The 15,721-nt window shown below is 40.8% G+C and overlaps 1 protein-coding gene across 5 annotated transcripts in view; it reads right to left on the bottom strand.

Moving 5' to 3' along the window:
- Positions 1-15,721, bottom strand: part of RAP1GDS1 (Rap1 GTPase-GDP dissociation stimulator 1) — a 156,906-nt gene that overhangs the window by 28,108 nt on the left and 113,077 nt on the right. For 4 of the 5 annotated variants that reach the window (XM_084626045.1, XM_084626046.1, XM_084626048.1 and 1 more), the window contains 2 exons: positions 13,314-13,460; positions 192-320 (listed from right to left, as the gene is read on the bottom strand). In XM_084626045.1, the coding sequence (XP_084482171.1) occupies positions 192-320; positions 13,314-13,460 (276 nt within the window). The remainder of the gene's footprint in view (positions 1-191; positions 321-13,313; positions 13,461-15,721) is intronic. The other variant, XM_084626047.1, reaches the window with a different exon arrangement.

The following is a 15,721-nucleotide window of genomic DNA, read 5'->3' as shown; positions in this document are numbered from 1 at the left end:
GTTGGTTTACAAAGGCAGACAACCAGCTATAAATTCTAAAGAGACAATAAGCAGAGCTCCCAAGCTTTTTATTTTACATACATTTAGAGGACTGAAAAATGCAGTTAAAATTAATTGGTTTAATCTTAAAACAACAAAACATCTTTGTTAAACAATTTGACAGTAGTTTGGGGTTACGATCCTGGACTTACCAAGTTCTGCTAAATTGCCAAATGCAACAAGGCACATTTCAGTCAGAGCTGCATTTTGGCAATGAACGCCCAACAATTTCACTAACGTAGGGATAACGCCCATATTGATAAGTTGAGATTGCAGGGTATCTATACAAAAAGAAAATACAATGACAAGTTAGCATTTCTGTTTGCAGTACTGATCTCCTTTGAAACACAAACATATTTTTCACATTAATGCTGGAAAAGTCATTAAAATATCACACACGCAACTTCTAAGCTTAGCAAAATTTAAATACCTATCCTATCTACTCTTCTGTTTTAGAGCTGATCCAACCATGGGATATAGATCCAACACCTTCTTTATCTGGGCACGGGATACACTCCCCAAAATTCCCTCTTTGATCTGGCCAGAGGGTATGCCCTACATGTCAAATTATTGAAAGTTTTGTATGCATCTCCCATGGCAGGAATGGGACCAAAATAATTTAGTTGAATAAACAAAATAGTATGAGTTCACACAGTTCAGAAGGCTCTAAATATATATTAGGCTTGATTTGGAGCCCACTTACACCAGTGTATATCAGAAGTTTATTCCATTGAAGTCAACAGAGTTACCTAAGTGTAAAATCTGAAATCAGAATCAGGCCAATGTTTCTAAATAGCACTCTCTCTTAAAATGTATGTGTGTGTGTGGGGGGGGAAGAATGAATATACATAGCCATTGAAATATACATGAAAAGCTATATAAATACATGAAGTCACAATGTAGACGATGAGGAGCTTGAGAAAAAAGAAAGTTTAATAAAGACAAAAACATGGAAGTTGGAGAAAAGTCCTTTGAAGCCATAGCAATAAAATCCCTTTCCAAGAATGGAAGTTTACAGTATTTACAGATAAGGAAGTTAATACTCCTAGATGTCTGCAAACAGAAAGATGCTTTATGATAGTTAGGAAGAACATGACTTTTTAAATTAAAAAACTGATTATTTATAACATTTTTTTCTGTTAAATGTTTTATCACACAGCAAAGAAGAGAAAAACATATTTGTTTCACAGTTGAATAGAATGAAGTAAACATGGACATACCATATGCTAGTTGGCAATTTCCCTGAAACTTTTGATTTCTAAGACATTTAGGTATATAATGGACTGTTTTTTTAAAGGGCTTGATTCAAAGCCCACTGAAGTGAATTAGGTTTCTCTTTAATTTGGACCTGATTCTGCACAACCAAAATCAGTTGGAGATTTTATTTCTACAAGAGCAGAATGAAGTACATAAAGAATTGCATAGATTTTACAAACAGCTCAAAAATATTGGTCAAATTTTGAGCCTAGCAGATGTGGTGCTCTCTCTCACATTCTGAGTTAGAATTTGAAAATCAGCACAATCTTTAAAAGAAAAGCTATTTATAATTCTCACATAACAAAAGTTATTAATTAATTTCCTGGAATTTGCATTCACAGTTTCTCTCTTCAGGATAAAATATTAGTTTGTTAATTATAATAATCAATAATCATGTGCACAAAATAAGCAGATGGCCACTTCACCTGTTACAGATTAATGAAGGTGATCAGGAATCATTATAATTGTGGCTCAGCATCTTAAATCAAATAAAATTGTGTTACTTACCAGTAACTGAATTTCTTTTATTGGGTTATCTGTTCCAAAGAGCCGGGTTCTCTTTAGGCATATGTGAGAGCACCACCTCAGACATTACAGAGCTGTTGAAATTGTCAAATTTCAGGTAAGTAAACATATGCACTAGCGCATGCATTGAATGTCATTTTACCTCCAGACTACGAGTGTGTCACTATCGCACCCTCCTTCGGTTCCACTGCAAGCTGACTGTAGCTCTCAATAGAGAGGCAGGTGGGACAGAAGGGATCTGTGGGGGAAATGAGCCAAGAGGAGAACTCCTGTTACTAGTAAATAACCTGTTGTTCTCCTTAATTTGGGATTATCCTCCACAGATTCCTACTCTTTGAAGATTCTAAGTCATTATCCCTGAAGGAAGGAAGGGTTGAAGAACAGGGGGGAAAGTGACAATCTATTCTCCCCTGGGTACTCAGTGTCTGAGGAAAAAAGACAAAGTGGAAAGGACTGGATAAATCCTTTGGGAGGAAATGGGCATCCTGAGGACTAATTTATTTTTATGGAAGACTAAGAAATACATCTTTCAGCAGGCCTTCCAGCTGACTGACATTATCGGCAGTTGGGATGACCAGTAAGGAAACACAATAAGAGCATGGGACCAAAGACACTACTTACGTATGGACTGAAAAAGTAGGCCTTGTATCTGATTCAGTACCAAATTCTGCTCCCGCGGAGTAGGAGGCTGGCTCAACTAAAAACAGGGATGTCCTTATAATTTATGTGGCCCTAAACTGTCAGTAGGGAGGAAATTCAAGCATAGATGTTGTTCTCAGCTGGAATTTGTGCAGAGGGTTTTCTCCTTTGCCACAGAGCAATATAGGATTAGCTTGTGAATTGCAGAGAATGCATGGGATTCAAGCATCTCCCTTGCCTTGCTTGTAATTAAGGCTGGGCCTGCTGTAGAATCTCTAATTTTCTGAGATTCCATTTAGTTCTGTGACTGTTAAGAATATGAAGTTGTCCCTGCTGGCACTAGAAGGCCAGGCTCTAATGTGCCTAAATTTAGGAAAATGCTTTTTCTTGAATTTGTGAGTGGGATCCCTGAAGAAAATGAAATTGAAGGTGAGTTGTTGATGCTCATGTTCAGGGGATACCTTTGAGAAGAAGATTCTCTTAACTGAATTTAAGTCTCTAGTTGATGCTCTGGGATGATGAGGGAGAGGTACAATAGCTGAAGAAAAGAACGCTCAACTTCTCCTTTGACAAAAGCCCTGGATCACTTCTTAGTTCCAGAGACTTTTGAAACCTAAAAGTGGTTCAGTCTTCAGATCAGTAATTAAGCGCAATAATGCCAAGCAACAGCAACACTGAGGCTCTTCTGCTGATGAACACAGACTGGATAATTCAGAAACATAGAATCATAGAATATCAGGGTTGGAAGGGACCCCAGAAGGTCATCTAGTCCAACCCCCTGCTCAAAGCAGGACCAATTCCCAGTTAAATCACCCCAGCCAGGGCTTTGTCAAGCCTGACCTTAAAAACCTCTAAGGAAGGAGATTCTACCACCTCCCTAGGTAACGCATTCCAGTGTTTCACCACCCTCTTAGTGAAAAAGTTTTTCCGAATATCCAATCTAAACCTCCCCCACTGCAACTTGAGACCATTACTCCTCGTTCTGTCATCTGCTACCATTGAGAACAGTCTAGAGCCATCCTCTTTGGAACCCCCTTTCAGGTAGTTGAAAGCAGCTATCAAATCCCCCCTCATTCTTCTCTTCCGCAGACTAAACAATCCCAGCTCCCTCAGCCTCTCCTCATAAGTCATGTGTTCTAGACCCCTAATCATTTTTGGTGCCCTTCGCTGGACTCTCTCCAATTTATCCACATCCTTCTTATAGTGTGGGGCCCAAAACTGGACACAGTACTCCAGATGAGGCCTCACCAATGTCAAATAGAGGGGAACGATCACGTCCCTCGATCTGCTCGCTATGCCCCTACTTATACATCCCAAAATGCCATTGGCCTTCTTGGCAACAAGGGCACACTGCTGACTCATATCCAGCTTCTCATCCACTGTCACCCCTAGGTCCTTTTCCGCAGAACTGCTGCCCAGCCATTCAGTCCCTAGTCTGTAGCGGTGCATTGGATTCTTCCATCCTAAGTGCAGGACCCTGCACTTATCCTTATTGAACCTCATCAGATTTCTTTTGGCCCAATCCTCCAATTTGTCTAGGTCCTTCTGTATCCTATCCCTCCCCTCCAGCGTATCTACCACTCCTCCCAGTTTAGTATCATCCACAAATTTGCTGAGAGTGCAATCCACACCATCCTCCAGATCATTTATGAAGATATTGAACAAAACCGGCCCCAGGACCGACCCTTGGGGCACTCCACTTGATACCGGCTGCCAACTAGACATGGAGCCATTGATCACTACCCGTTGAGCCCGACAATCTAGCCAGCTTTCTACCCACCTTATAGTGCATTCAACCAGCCCATACTTCCTTAACTTGCTGACAAGAATACTGTGGGAGACCGTGTCAAAAGCTTTGCTAAAGTCAAGAAACAATACATCCACTGCTTTCCCTTCATCCACAGAAGCAGTAATCTCATCATAAAAGGCGATTAGATTAGTCAGGCATGACCTTCCCTTGGTGAATCCATGCTGGCTGTTCCTGATCACCTTCCTCTCATGCAAGTGCTTCAGGATTGATTCTGAGGACCTGCTCCATGATTTTTCCAGGGACTGAGGTGAGGCTGACTGGCCTGTAGTTCCCAGGATCCTCCTTCTTCCCTTTTTTAAAGATTGGCACTACATTAGCCTTTTTCCAGTCATCCGGGACTTCCCCGGTTCGCCACGAGTTTTCAAAGGTAATGGCCAATGGCTCTGCAATCACAGCCGCCAATTCCTTCAGCACTCTCGGATGCAACTCATCCGGCCCCATGGACTTGTGCACATCCAGCTTTTCTAAATAGTCCCTAACCACCTCTATCTCCACAGAGGGCTGGCCATCTCTTCCCCATTTTGTGATGCCCAGTGCAGCAGTCTGGGAGCTGACCTTGTTAGTGAAGACAGAGGCAAAAAAAGCATTGAGTACATTAGCTTTTTCCACATCCTCTGTCACTAGGTTGCCTCCCTCATTCAGTAAGGGGCCCACCACTTTCCTTGGCTTTCTTCTTGTTGCCAACATACCTGAAGAAACTCTTCTTGTTACTCTTGACATCTCTGGCTAGCTGCAGCTCCAGGTGCGATTTGGCCCTCCTGATATCATTCCTACATGCCCGAGCAATATTTTTATACTCTTCCCTGGTCATATGTCCAACCTTCCACTTCTTGTAAGCTTCTTTTTTATGTTTAAGATCCGCTAGGATTTCACTATTAAGCCAAGCTGGTCGCCTGCCATATTTACTATTCTTTCGACTCATCGGGATGGTTTGTCCCTGTAACCTCAACAGGGATTCCTTGAAATACAGCCAGCTCTCCTGGACTCCTTTCCCCTTCAAGTTAGTCCCCCAGGGGATCCTGGCCATCCGTTCCCTGAGGGAGTCGAAGTCTGCTTTCCTGAAGTCCAGGGTCCGTATCCTGCTGCTTACCTTTCTTCCCTGTGTCAGGATCCTGAACTGAACCAATTCATGGTCACTGCCTCCCAGATTCCCATCCACTTTTGCTTCCCCCCACTAATTCTACCCGGTTTGTGAGCAGCAGGTCAAGAAAAGCGCCCCCCCTAGTTGGCTCCTCTAGCACTTGTGCCAGGAAATTGTCCCCTACGCTTTCCAAAAACTTCCTGGATTGTCTATGCACCGCTGTATTGCTCTCCCAGCAGATATCAGGAAAATTAAAGTCACCCATGAGAATCAGGGCATGCGATCTAGTAGCTTCCGTGAGTTGCCGGAAGAAAGCCTCATCTACCTCATCCCCCTGGTCCGGTGGTCTATAGCAGACTCCCACCACTACATCACTCTTGTTGCACACACTTCTAAACTTAATCCAGAGACACTCAGGTTTTTCTACAGTTTTGTACCGGAGCTCTGAGCAGTCATACTGCTCCCTTACATACAGTGCTACTCCCCCACCTTTTCTGCCCTGCCTGTCCTTCCTGAACAGTTTATAACCATCCATGACAGTACTCCAGTCATGTGAGTTATCCCACCAAGTCTCTGTTATTCCAATCACGTCATAGTTCCTTGACATCACCAGGACCTCCAGTTCTCCCTGCTTGTTTCCAAAGCTTTGTGCATTTGTATATAAGCACTTGAGATAACCTGTTGATCGCCCCTCATTCCCAGTATGAGGCAGGAGCCCTCCCCTCACAGACATTCCTGCCTGTGCTTCCTCCCGGTATCCCGCTTTCCCACTTACCTCAGGGCTTTGGTCTCCTTCCCCCGGTGAACCTAGTTTAAAGCCCTCCTCACTAGGTTAGCCAGCCTGCTGGCAAAGATGCTCTTCCCTCTCTTCGTAAGATGGAGCCCGTCTCTGCCCAGCACTCCTCCTTCATGGAACACCATCCCATGGAACATCAACCCAAAGTTCCACCAGTGTGTGATCCAGAGTAATAGACACTCTGTCAATGTGTGACAGATACAGGGCTAAATTCAGCCATAGAGTAAGACAACCTGACTTCTGCTGAAGTTCCGTTGGCTTACATCAGAATTAAATTTGAACCATCTGTCTTAACAGGAAGTACAATTTTTAAAGCCTGAAGGCTTTTTCTTACTCTTAACATTTATCCACAGCACATACCAACTCAAGTATGACAGTATTACATGAAGTCACAGTGACAGCAAGTCCTACGTGTTCTATGAGGAGGAAAAGCACAGTCATGTGTGGTACAGATGCAGATACAAGGAGATATACGGCAATCAATACATGCGCCAGTGTAAACAATTACCTACCTAAAACTTGAATTTCAATGGCTCCGTGTCCTTCACATGACACACATGGTAACGCCAAAGAATGGGATCTGGGGAGAATATCCCAAATTGAAGAACTTTATTTTGTGAATTTGAGATTAAAATATTAATTTAGGTTAGGCCAGGATTCTGGATAGGATTTCCAACAATCTTAAAGATCTAATCAATGTTACTGATGGAACCCTAAACGGAAAATTTGTCTCATGCAAGACTGTGACAAATTAATTTAATCCCCAACAAACAGCTGCTGGTATTCAACATGTCAATATTAATTTTTAGATAATATACTTAAAAATTAAGTTATTATATAAAATTTAAATGATAATTATTGTTCCACTATTATAAAAATATATTTCACCTACTTTTAAATTCACTGAGTTACTTTTCATTTTGTATAAAAACACGACAACATTGTTTTTGACTATATTTAAGTATCTTTACAGCTGTAGGCACAATTAACATTTTTAGCTGTGATGCAAATGAAACACAAACCACAGCAGGCAAGAGAATTAGCAAAAGGTAAGTCTTAGAGAGAAGCATTACTCGAATATTGATTACTATTAGGTGCCATAATGATTATACCATCGATCTCCCCTTCATTCCTAGTATAGTTACAGTTTCTAGAGAAGGACAAGACATGTTTTTTAAAAAGCAGAACATAAATCAACCCAAAGAATTGATTCCAATCACATACTGACTGAGAGTTTGCAAGATTAAGAGAGGCTTAGCTGTTGTATAACACAACGTCTACATATTTTACAAAGGCACTGAATGAAAGACAAATTTGACGGATTAAAGTTTAATCTGAAATTAAATGAGAAATTAATCTATAAACGAAAAAGATTTTATATAGAGATTTATGCGCACGTACACACACACACACACACACTGTATCCACTTCATTTCTTACCTATAACTTCATTGCCTAGGAAACAAAGTACAATTGGGGTGGTTCCTTCAACAACTGTATATGCAAATTTTACTAAAAGCATCTGGAGAGTGCTTTATAAATCTCAGAACCATAATTAAAATTAATTACCCAGTTTGCAGTCTGATCCTGCAAACCCTTACTTCCATGAGTAGTCTCAGCTCACAGGAGTATGTGGCTAACAGGACTACTTGCATTAGCGAGAGCTATTCACATGAGTAAGAGTTCGCAGGATCTGGACCGTGTTTTGCCATTCCTCCTTCCGCCCCCATACATATACACAGAAAGATATATAGTGACAGCAGATCTGGTGGGGTGGGGTGGGGGAAAATGCTGAACTCATTAAAAGGTGCCAGAACTGCTGCTGCTGCAGCCCAGCTACTCTGGACCCCCACTGGAGTTTCTGTGATTTATAAACGTCAGATTTCAGCCCATTCTTTGTCATGTCATGAAGGAAAAGCTCTACAAACACATATGACATGTTCATTTTATTTCTAGTTGTACATGCAACATATCTTGCACTATTAGTCTTAAGATGCAAGGTGAAGAGGGGAGCAGTTTATGTCAGATCAGTTCAGATAATAAAATAAGACTGCGGCAGAGGGAGTCAAGATTTTCAAGTGCTGGTAGAAAGCGAAGTCTCCCATCAACAGAAAACTCTGACTTCTAGCACCAAAGGGTTAATAGCAAAATAGTTTTAGTTTCTAGGATACACCTGAAAGTGCTATGAGAGATGGCAACCCTTGCATGTCCCTGTGACACATGAAAGAATGAGATACTGAGAGGGATACAAAGAAATATTTGAGAAACAGCGTGCCTAAACACAAGCAGGCCACATTCCTTTTATAATAAACAAGGACCATACACAAGATCCTTAGCTTGTGAACTTACAGAACAATGTTATGAATGGAGTTACAGCTGCAAGCTAAACCAGTCCATCTGGTCAAATTAGACCGTTCTAAATAAGCACAATGCATAAAAATTGTAGATTTTACTTTTTCTAAAATAGAAAAATTAACTGTATGTCGCAAGTCTCCAGTTACTTGCTTTGAAAAATCCGTATGTGGTAAATACCTTAGTCCAACAACTTGAGATAAACTCCGCTTTAGATAACTTCAGCAATGAGTCTCTCGTATGCAAAAAATAATGTAGTTTTGGTTTAGAAGCTATTTGAAACTGAGAATATTGCATATTTTAACAAAAGTTTTAAAACAAAATAATCAAAATAATTTGCATGGTTTTTAACCCATAAAATGCAAATCATTATAAAAAACCTTGTTAAGATATTCACAGGTAGTCAAATGCAGCTCAGACCCATATGTTTTGTAATTATTCTTTGTTGGACAGATAGTAGAACGTAAAGGAGTGTGAGTGATTAAAAACATGAAGGGAACGTCACAGTTCCAACCTGTAATTTTGTAGCACAGCAAGCTAAGTAGGAAATGGTAAAGGAAAGAATACAACAGGCAGAACTGCTCCTTCCAAGGCTGGGAATTTGCTTTCTAATTATTTCCCCATATTCTTTTCTTTTAGCTTTGTCTAGTTTTTTTTTTTAAATAGCTACACACAAGCAATGTAGGATCAGACATTTATGAGTAAATGTTAAGAAGGATATCCCTCCTTTTGTGGGCACAATTTGTGCAGGCACAGAATGAAATTGTGTATGCAATCTGAGTAAGTGCCCTTCGAACTTCCTCCTTTTCACCTGCAGTTGGGCAGCTAAGAAGTGCAAGTCCTCAGATCTGTGCCCAGAGTTCAACATACGGTGCAAAAATACAGCTGTACGTTTTTTGGGCTGAAATTGCGCTCCCACAAAAGGAAACCCCCACCCTTCTGAAAATAACACTTTATAGTCTTTGGACCAAATTTTCAAAGTAGGTCACATGGGACACCTAGAAAAATGCACATGTACCTGTTGTTCTCCACAAAACAAAATGTGTCCACAAGCAAACAGGAATTTTGTGAGAGCGAAACAGGCCAACTACCCATTTATACAGGCAATTATCTGTGTGAACGTCAATGAAAGGTTATATAGGCCAAAGTATTTACTTCTCATCGGAAAATTTGGTCCTTTAAGTCATTTCTTCATGTTAATTTGGCAAATTATTTAGGGCCCAATCCAATATCCACTGAAGTCAATGGACAGACTCCAACTGGTTTCAACTGGTGTTGGATCAGGCCCTTAGGCTCATGTCAAGATTAAAGCTCTATTAGTACTGGCTAAAGCCAAGAATAGTGTGGCTAGTGGACACTCATTGTTCTCACGGGAATACATGTGAAGTTTATTGACTGCGTCCAGTTACAGAACCGATTTTCTTTCTGGATAGAAGTAATTCATTCCGTATTTATAATTGTTTAACTATTAAACGCTGTTTATCGTAGATCTTACACTCTTCTTCGAGTGCTTGCTCATGTCAATTCCATTCTAGGTGTGTATGTGTCCATGTGCACAGTTATCGGAGACTTTTGCCTTATTGGTATCTGTAGGGTTGGCTGTGGCGCCTTCTGGAGTGCCACGCTCATGCATCGGTATATCAGGCGCGACGGTCATATGCCTTCTCAGTTCCTTCTTACCACCCATGGTGGTTGGTCGGAGCACCTCTCCTCTTTGCTTCACAAGTGGTCAGCGGTTCTTTCCCTTTCTATTTTGTGCGTTACAGGCTCGGCCCACATCCAGCAGGTCCTACTGGGTAGAAGAAAGCCTTCCACTAGAGCAAACTACCTTGTCAAATGGAAACAATTCACGTGCTGGGCCTCGACCCAAGGGGTTAGGCCTGACTGCAGTGAGGCCTCTCAATCCTGGACTACCTTATGCATTATCAAGCTCCAGAGCTTCTCCCTTTCATCAATTAAGGTACACTTGGCTGCCATATCAACCTTTCACCACCCGTTCCAGGGCAGGTCGGTTTTCACTGATAACATGTCCAGTTCTTGAAAGGTCTGGAGCAACCCCCAGGACCCAGTCTCTCCGTGGGACATCTGGTGCTCACGCGGCTCATGAGAGCTCCCTTTGAGCCCTTGGTGTTCTGTTCCCTTCTTCTGAACTCCTGGAAGGTGTCATTCCTGCTGTTGATAACTTCTGCCCAGAGGGTCTCTGAGATTAGGGCACTTACCTCGGAGCCACCCTATATGGTGTTTTTTCAAGGCTAAGGTCCAGCTGCGGCTGCATCCAACTTTCCTAGCCAAGGTGGTTTCACAATTTCACATGAGCCAGGATATATTTTTGCCAGTCTTCTTTCCAAAGCCTCGTATGTCTGAGGAGGAACATAGGTTGCACTTTCTGGACGTCAGAAGAGAGCTAGCATTCTATATTGAGAAGACCAAGCCATTTTGCAAGTCGACACAGTTGTTTGTTGCAGTGGCAGATAGGATGAAAAGGTTGTCCAGTATCCACCCAGAGAATTTCATCTTGGATCACCACCTGCATCTGATTTTGCTATGATTGGGCAAAGGTACCTCCAACCGCAGTTGTAACTGCCCACTCGACTAGGGCGCAAGCTTCGGCGGCAGCCTTCCCAGCTCATGGGCCAATTCCAGATCTCTCCACGGCCACCACCTGGTCGTCCATTCACACGTTCACATCTCACTTTGAGCTTACCCAGCAAGCCTGAGATAATGCTGGCATCGGTAGAGCAGTAGTACAAGCCACATGTCTGTGAACTCCGAGCCCACCTCCAGGGATACTGCTTGTGAGTCACCTAGAGTGGAATCGACATGAGCAAGCACTCGAAAAAGGAAAAAACGGTTAATTTTTGTAACTGTTATTCTTTGAGATGTGTGGCTCATGTCCGTTCCATTACCCGCCCTCTTTGCCCCTCTGTCGGAGTTGCCGGCAAGAAAGAACTGAGAGGGAATAGGGCCGGCAGAGCCTGATATACCAACACATGAGCGCGGCACTCCAGAGGGTGCCACAGCCGACCCTATGGATACCGCTCAGGCAAAAGTCTCCAACAACTGTGCACATGGGCACGCACACCCCTAGAATGGAATGAACACGAGCAACACATCTCAAAGAACAACAATTATGAAAAGATAGGTAACGGTTTTTTGTAATTAGTTTACCCAGAGAAGAACTCAGTGGAGCCTGGTCACTGAAGCAAAACCAATGAAATACCTCTAGACAGCAAAAAGCTCTGCTTTTGGATTGGTCTATCTCCCTAGCTATCAGAAATAATGGATGCCCCATTAGTCCCAGTTAATGCAGGGGAATCCAGAAATTCAATTTCTAGGTAGGAAAATCTATTCATCTCAAGACACTTTACAGAGAGAGAGAAAATAATGAGATAACACTTCACAGAACTGGATACAGTATGACTCTCAGACAGCAGAGCAAAACACTGCAGAGAAACTGTGTGGAGTAGAAAGAGCAAAATGTGTAATTTAAGAGCAGCAAGGAGGTACTGTAAATAGATATTCTTGCATAATATTAGGCTAAGAGTAGAGATAAAGGTGGCAAGAACAAGCAAAGGGGAGAAGAGGTCGGAGGTTAGTTACATGGATGACTCTCAAAGGAGAGAGTTCCAGGTAGATGGGACTGCAAAAAGCAGGCAAACTATTCCCAACCAGAAAGAAATTACAGAGAAGATTTTAAGATGAAAGAACAGTGGTCAGGGGAGTAGGTGCATAAAAGATTGACCGCTTAAGTCCAGGGGACCTCCTGAAAAGTACGACAATTTTGGCATCAGTTTGGAAAGTGTGAGAGTTATCTAAAGACATAAAGAGCTTCATCTCAGGCACTCTGAGAATGTTACAGTAAGGAAGCTAGATATTCCCATGTTGGAACGTTTCAATTGAGGGAGCAATTTGATTGGCTAAATTTCCAATTCATGGCATTATGGGGACATGTGCACATCCTGGAACTACTTAGCTCTACTCATTTTTGCCTTTTTTTCCCCCCTTAATGGGTACAACTTTCAAAAGCTGGCACAACATGTGAAAATATGCATCAGTAAATTGCCTCACTTGCATGCACAAACAAAATGTGCACTCAGATACCCATTTGCGTGTATAAGTCCTCTTATTAGAAGACTATATTTGCTTAGATTCAGTAATCAAATGTTTTTTCATGTTAAAAAACGTCCAGTAATGTACCATTTTTCCTAAACCTCACCGTCCTACCCCATCTAAGTCCCTCAATTTATTATTATTGAATAGAAAGAATAGACACTTATTTACTATTTGCAGATATTAAGAGTGTTATACATGTATCTAAATTACTCCCCAATTATATGAAATAGAATAACATAAGTGCTTTTATATATAATTTCACTGTGATGTAATGTAAATGTAAAAGTAATGAAAGAGAAAACTATCTGGTCTATACTTATATTTAAGTAATCATGTTTAAAAAAAAGGCAGTTAGATGACAGGGATAATTTTCACATTTAAAATTGTAGTACCCTTTTTTGACTTAATGCAACCTGATTTTTCTCTGGAAAGGTATTTTTTCCAGTACAGTATCCTATATCAACGTGTACCCCTTTTAAACAGGTAAGTAAATACATAATTCAAGGTGCTTATACAAACTTTATACAGTATGCTGCTATTTTTATGGTATTGTGAATCTGCACAGCAGGAGAAACTAATATTTTGGGAACATTTACTTTGAATAAAAATATCAAGTTTACATATGGAATTGAGATATTTGGTTGATTTTTAGGTTTGGGGTTCTTCTGGCAGACATAAAGCAAATTTTCAGTGGTGTTTACCATTCTCATTGCTATAGTTCATCAGCATGCCACAAAAGACAGTCAAGAGCTTCTCATTGGCTGGATCTGTTTTACTGCACAGTGACCTTAAATGGTCTACTACAATCTGTGCACCACCTGCATGGTCAACTGCACTCCTGCCCTCATCTGTAAAACAAAGAGTTAAATTTAAAAAAATAAAATAAAAAAACACCTTAGCGTTCCAAACATAACCATAAGCATACAAAAGGAGACGTTCTTAAACAGAGTTAAGTGTAATCCCTTCAGTGATGTCAAATTCATTTTCAAGGCCACTTGTGGGCCAGATTTTAGAGGACCAGTGCTAGGAAAGAGAAACCATCCTACAATAAAAGGATTAATCAGCTGGTACTAATACTTTTATAAATAACAAGTTCAGTGTTTGAGTCAGAGCCACAGGAGGTAATAATTAATAATACTTTGAACATATGTAGCATTTTCTATTGAAGGATCTCAAAGCACTTTACAAACACTAATGTGTACACCATTGGGAGGAAACTTGTTCTAGCCACTATTAAGATTAATAAATTCAGGCACAGAGAATAAAGTAACTTGCTCAGTTCTACACAGCAAATGAAGAACAGATCCAAACACATGACAGGGGATATAGTGAGGATCTTGTTTCCCAGTCACCAACTCTGTTCACGAGATCCCACTGCCTCCCTCCATATTCTTTTTGCTTTTCCACCCTAAGTTTAAAATCACTATGAAGATTTACTCTGAATTTCTAATAGGCTGAAATGCTCTGGGCCTTTCTGTGTAACATGTCAAATTCTTCATATCAAACTCTCTAACTAATCAGCTTTTAGAGCTCTAGTGTAGGAAGCAAAGAAAAAGGGCACTTTATTCGTGTTCAACCCTAACACATTTTTTCTCAGGTTGGTAACCAGTGGCATACAGCATTTGATATTCTGAATAGTTGGTTCCCAAAAGCAGGCATGTCAAGATGGGTTATAATTCGAGCCTGTCGGAAAATTTTAATGAAAACAAAATCCTGATGAAAAAGCAAAAATGAAGTTTTGCACACAGAAAAAACATTTTTTTTAATTGTTTAGTAGCATTTTCCCTTTCAATTGTAATTCATTTCTTGGGCTCTCTCTCCCCATTCTTCCACCCCACTGAGTTCTTGAGAGCCAGGCTGCAAGGTCTTCTCCAGTATCTCCTCCTCCATAACCTCAATATGAAATGAGATTGCTCAGATTCTGAGAATGGATTTCCACTGCTGCAAATACTTCAATCTTCTGTAAAAGAGGTTTTAAATCATTTAGTTCTTGTTGACATGAATTCTATAAAAGCTTGCTTTGGTCTTTCGACAGGGTGCTCAGTAAAGTAAAGAGGAGAAGGCTGAAGATGAGAGAAAGAACTCTTGGTGGTGGGCAATAGAACAGCTGGTCATCTCAGGTTTTCATTTTAGCACCACATATATGGTGTTTTGCTGAACAACAATACAGTCACACTGGATACAGGCACAGTAACGAAAGAAGAAGAGTAACGCCACTATGAGCTTCTTCTGTCTGATTAATGCCTTTGGAGGAATGACTCAAACCAACCATGGAAATTCTCTTGGAAAACTGCGAAATTTAATCTGTTTGGGGGCCAAACCAAGTGTGCTTGCAGGGATAAATCCTATGACAAGCAAGGAACACAGAAAAAAGGATATGTAAAACAAACAATCCCCAAACCCTGTTGAAGTGATGAATGGAGGACTGAAACAGTAATGAAATCCCTGTCCAATGTAATAAGACAAAACAGGCTTTATTAGGTGCCAGATAGGTGGCCACATTTACTGAGCCAGCAGGGAAAACACTTGGCTGTACGATTCAAACATTTTTTCTTTATATACCCAATTCCTTAGACAGTGTCTTTCCAACAACAAAACGACTCACATATTTTACATGAGCATTTTTAATTGAAGTGAGTGTATAAAATGTTAAGGTTTCATCTGTGTTCAGATTTAAAAGTCAGAATTCTGATCTCAAACGGGTGTAATACAATTGAAGTGAGTAGAGTTAACCAGTATAAAACTCCCTTGACATAAGAATTAGGCCGAAAATCTGGTTCCATACCTTGTGTATCAATTTACATACAAAACTTGAAGACAGAAACATGAAAAAAGTAGGATGGCTTCATTTATTTTTGGTCCCTGCTAAAATAATCATGGGCCAGATCCTCTACTGGTGTAAACTGGCATAGCTCCACTGAAAGAATGGAGCTCTGCCAATGTACACCAGATGAGGATCTGGCCCCATAAATCCTTCTATTCCATTCTTCCTCTGATTTGTAACAGAAATTAAGTACTGAACACTACCATACTTTAAAATATTTAGCACTCTTCCACTTCAAATGCTTGACATTATCTAAATCTCCCAACACTCTAATTAGGTAGTAAA

Source organism: Lepidochelys olivacea, assembly GCF_965140295.1.
Source record: "Lepidochelys olivacea isolate rLepOli2 genome assembly, chromosome: 4".
NCBI lineage: Eukaryota > Metazoa > Chordata > Testudines > Cheloniidae > Lepidochelys > Lepidochelys olivacea.
Note: the sequence above shows the minus strand (reverse complement) of the source record. Positions and strands in the feature narration are given on the sequence as shown.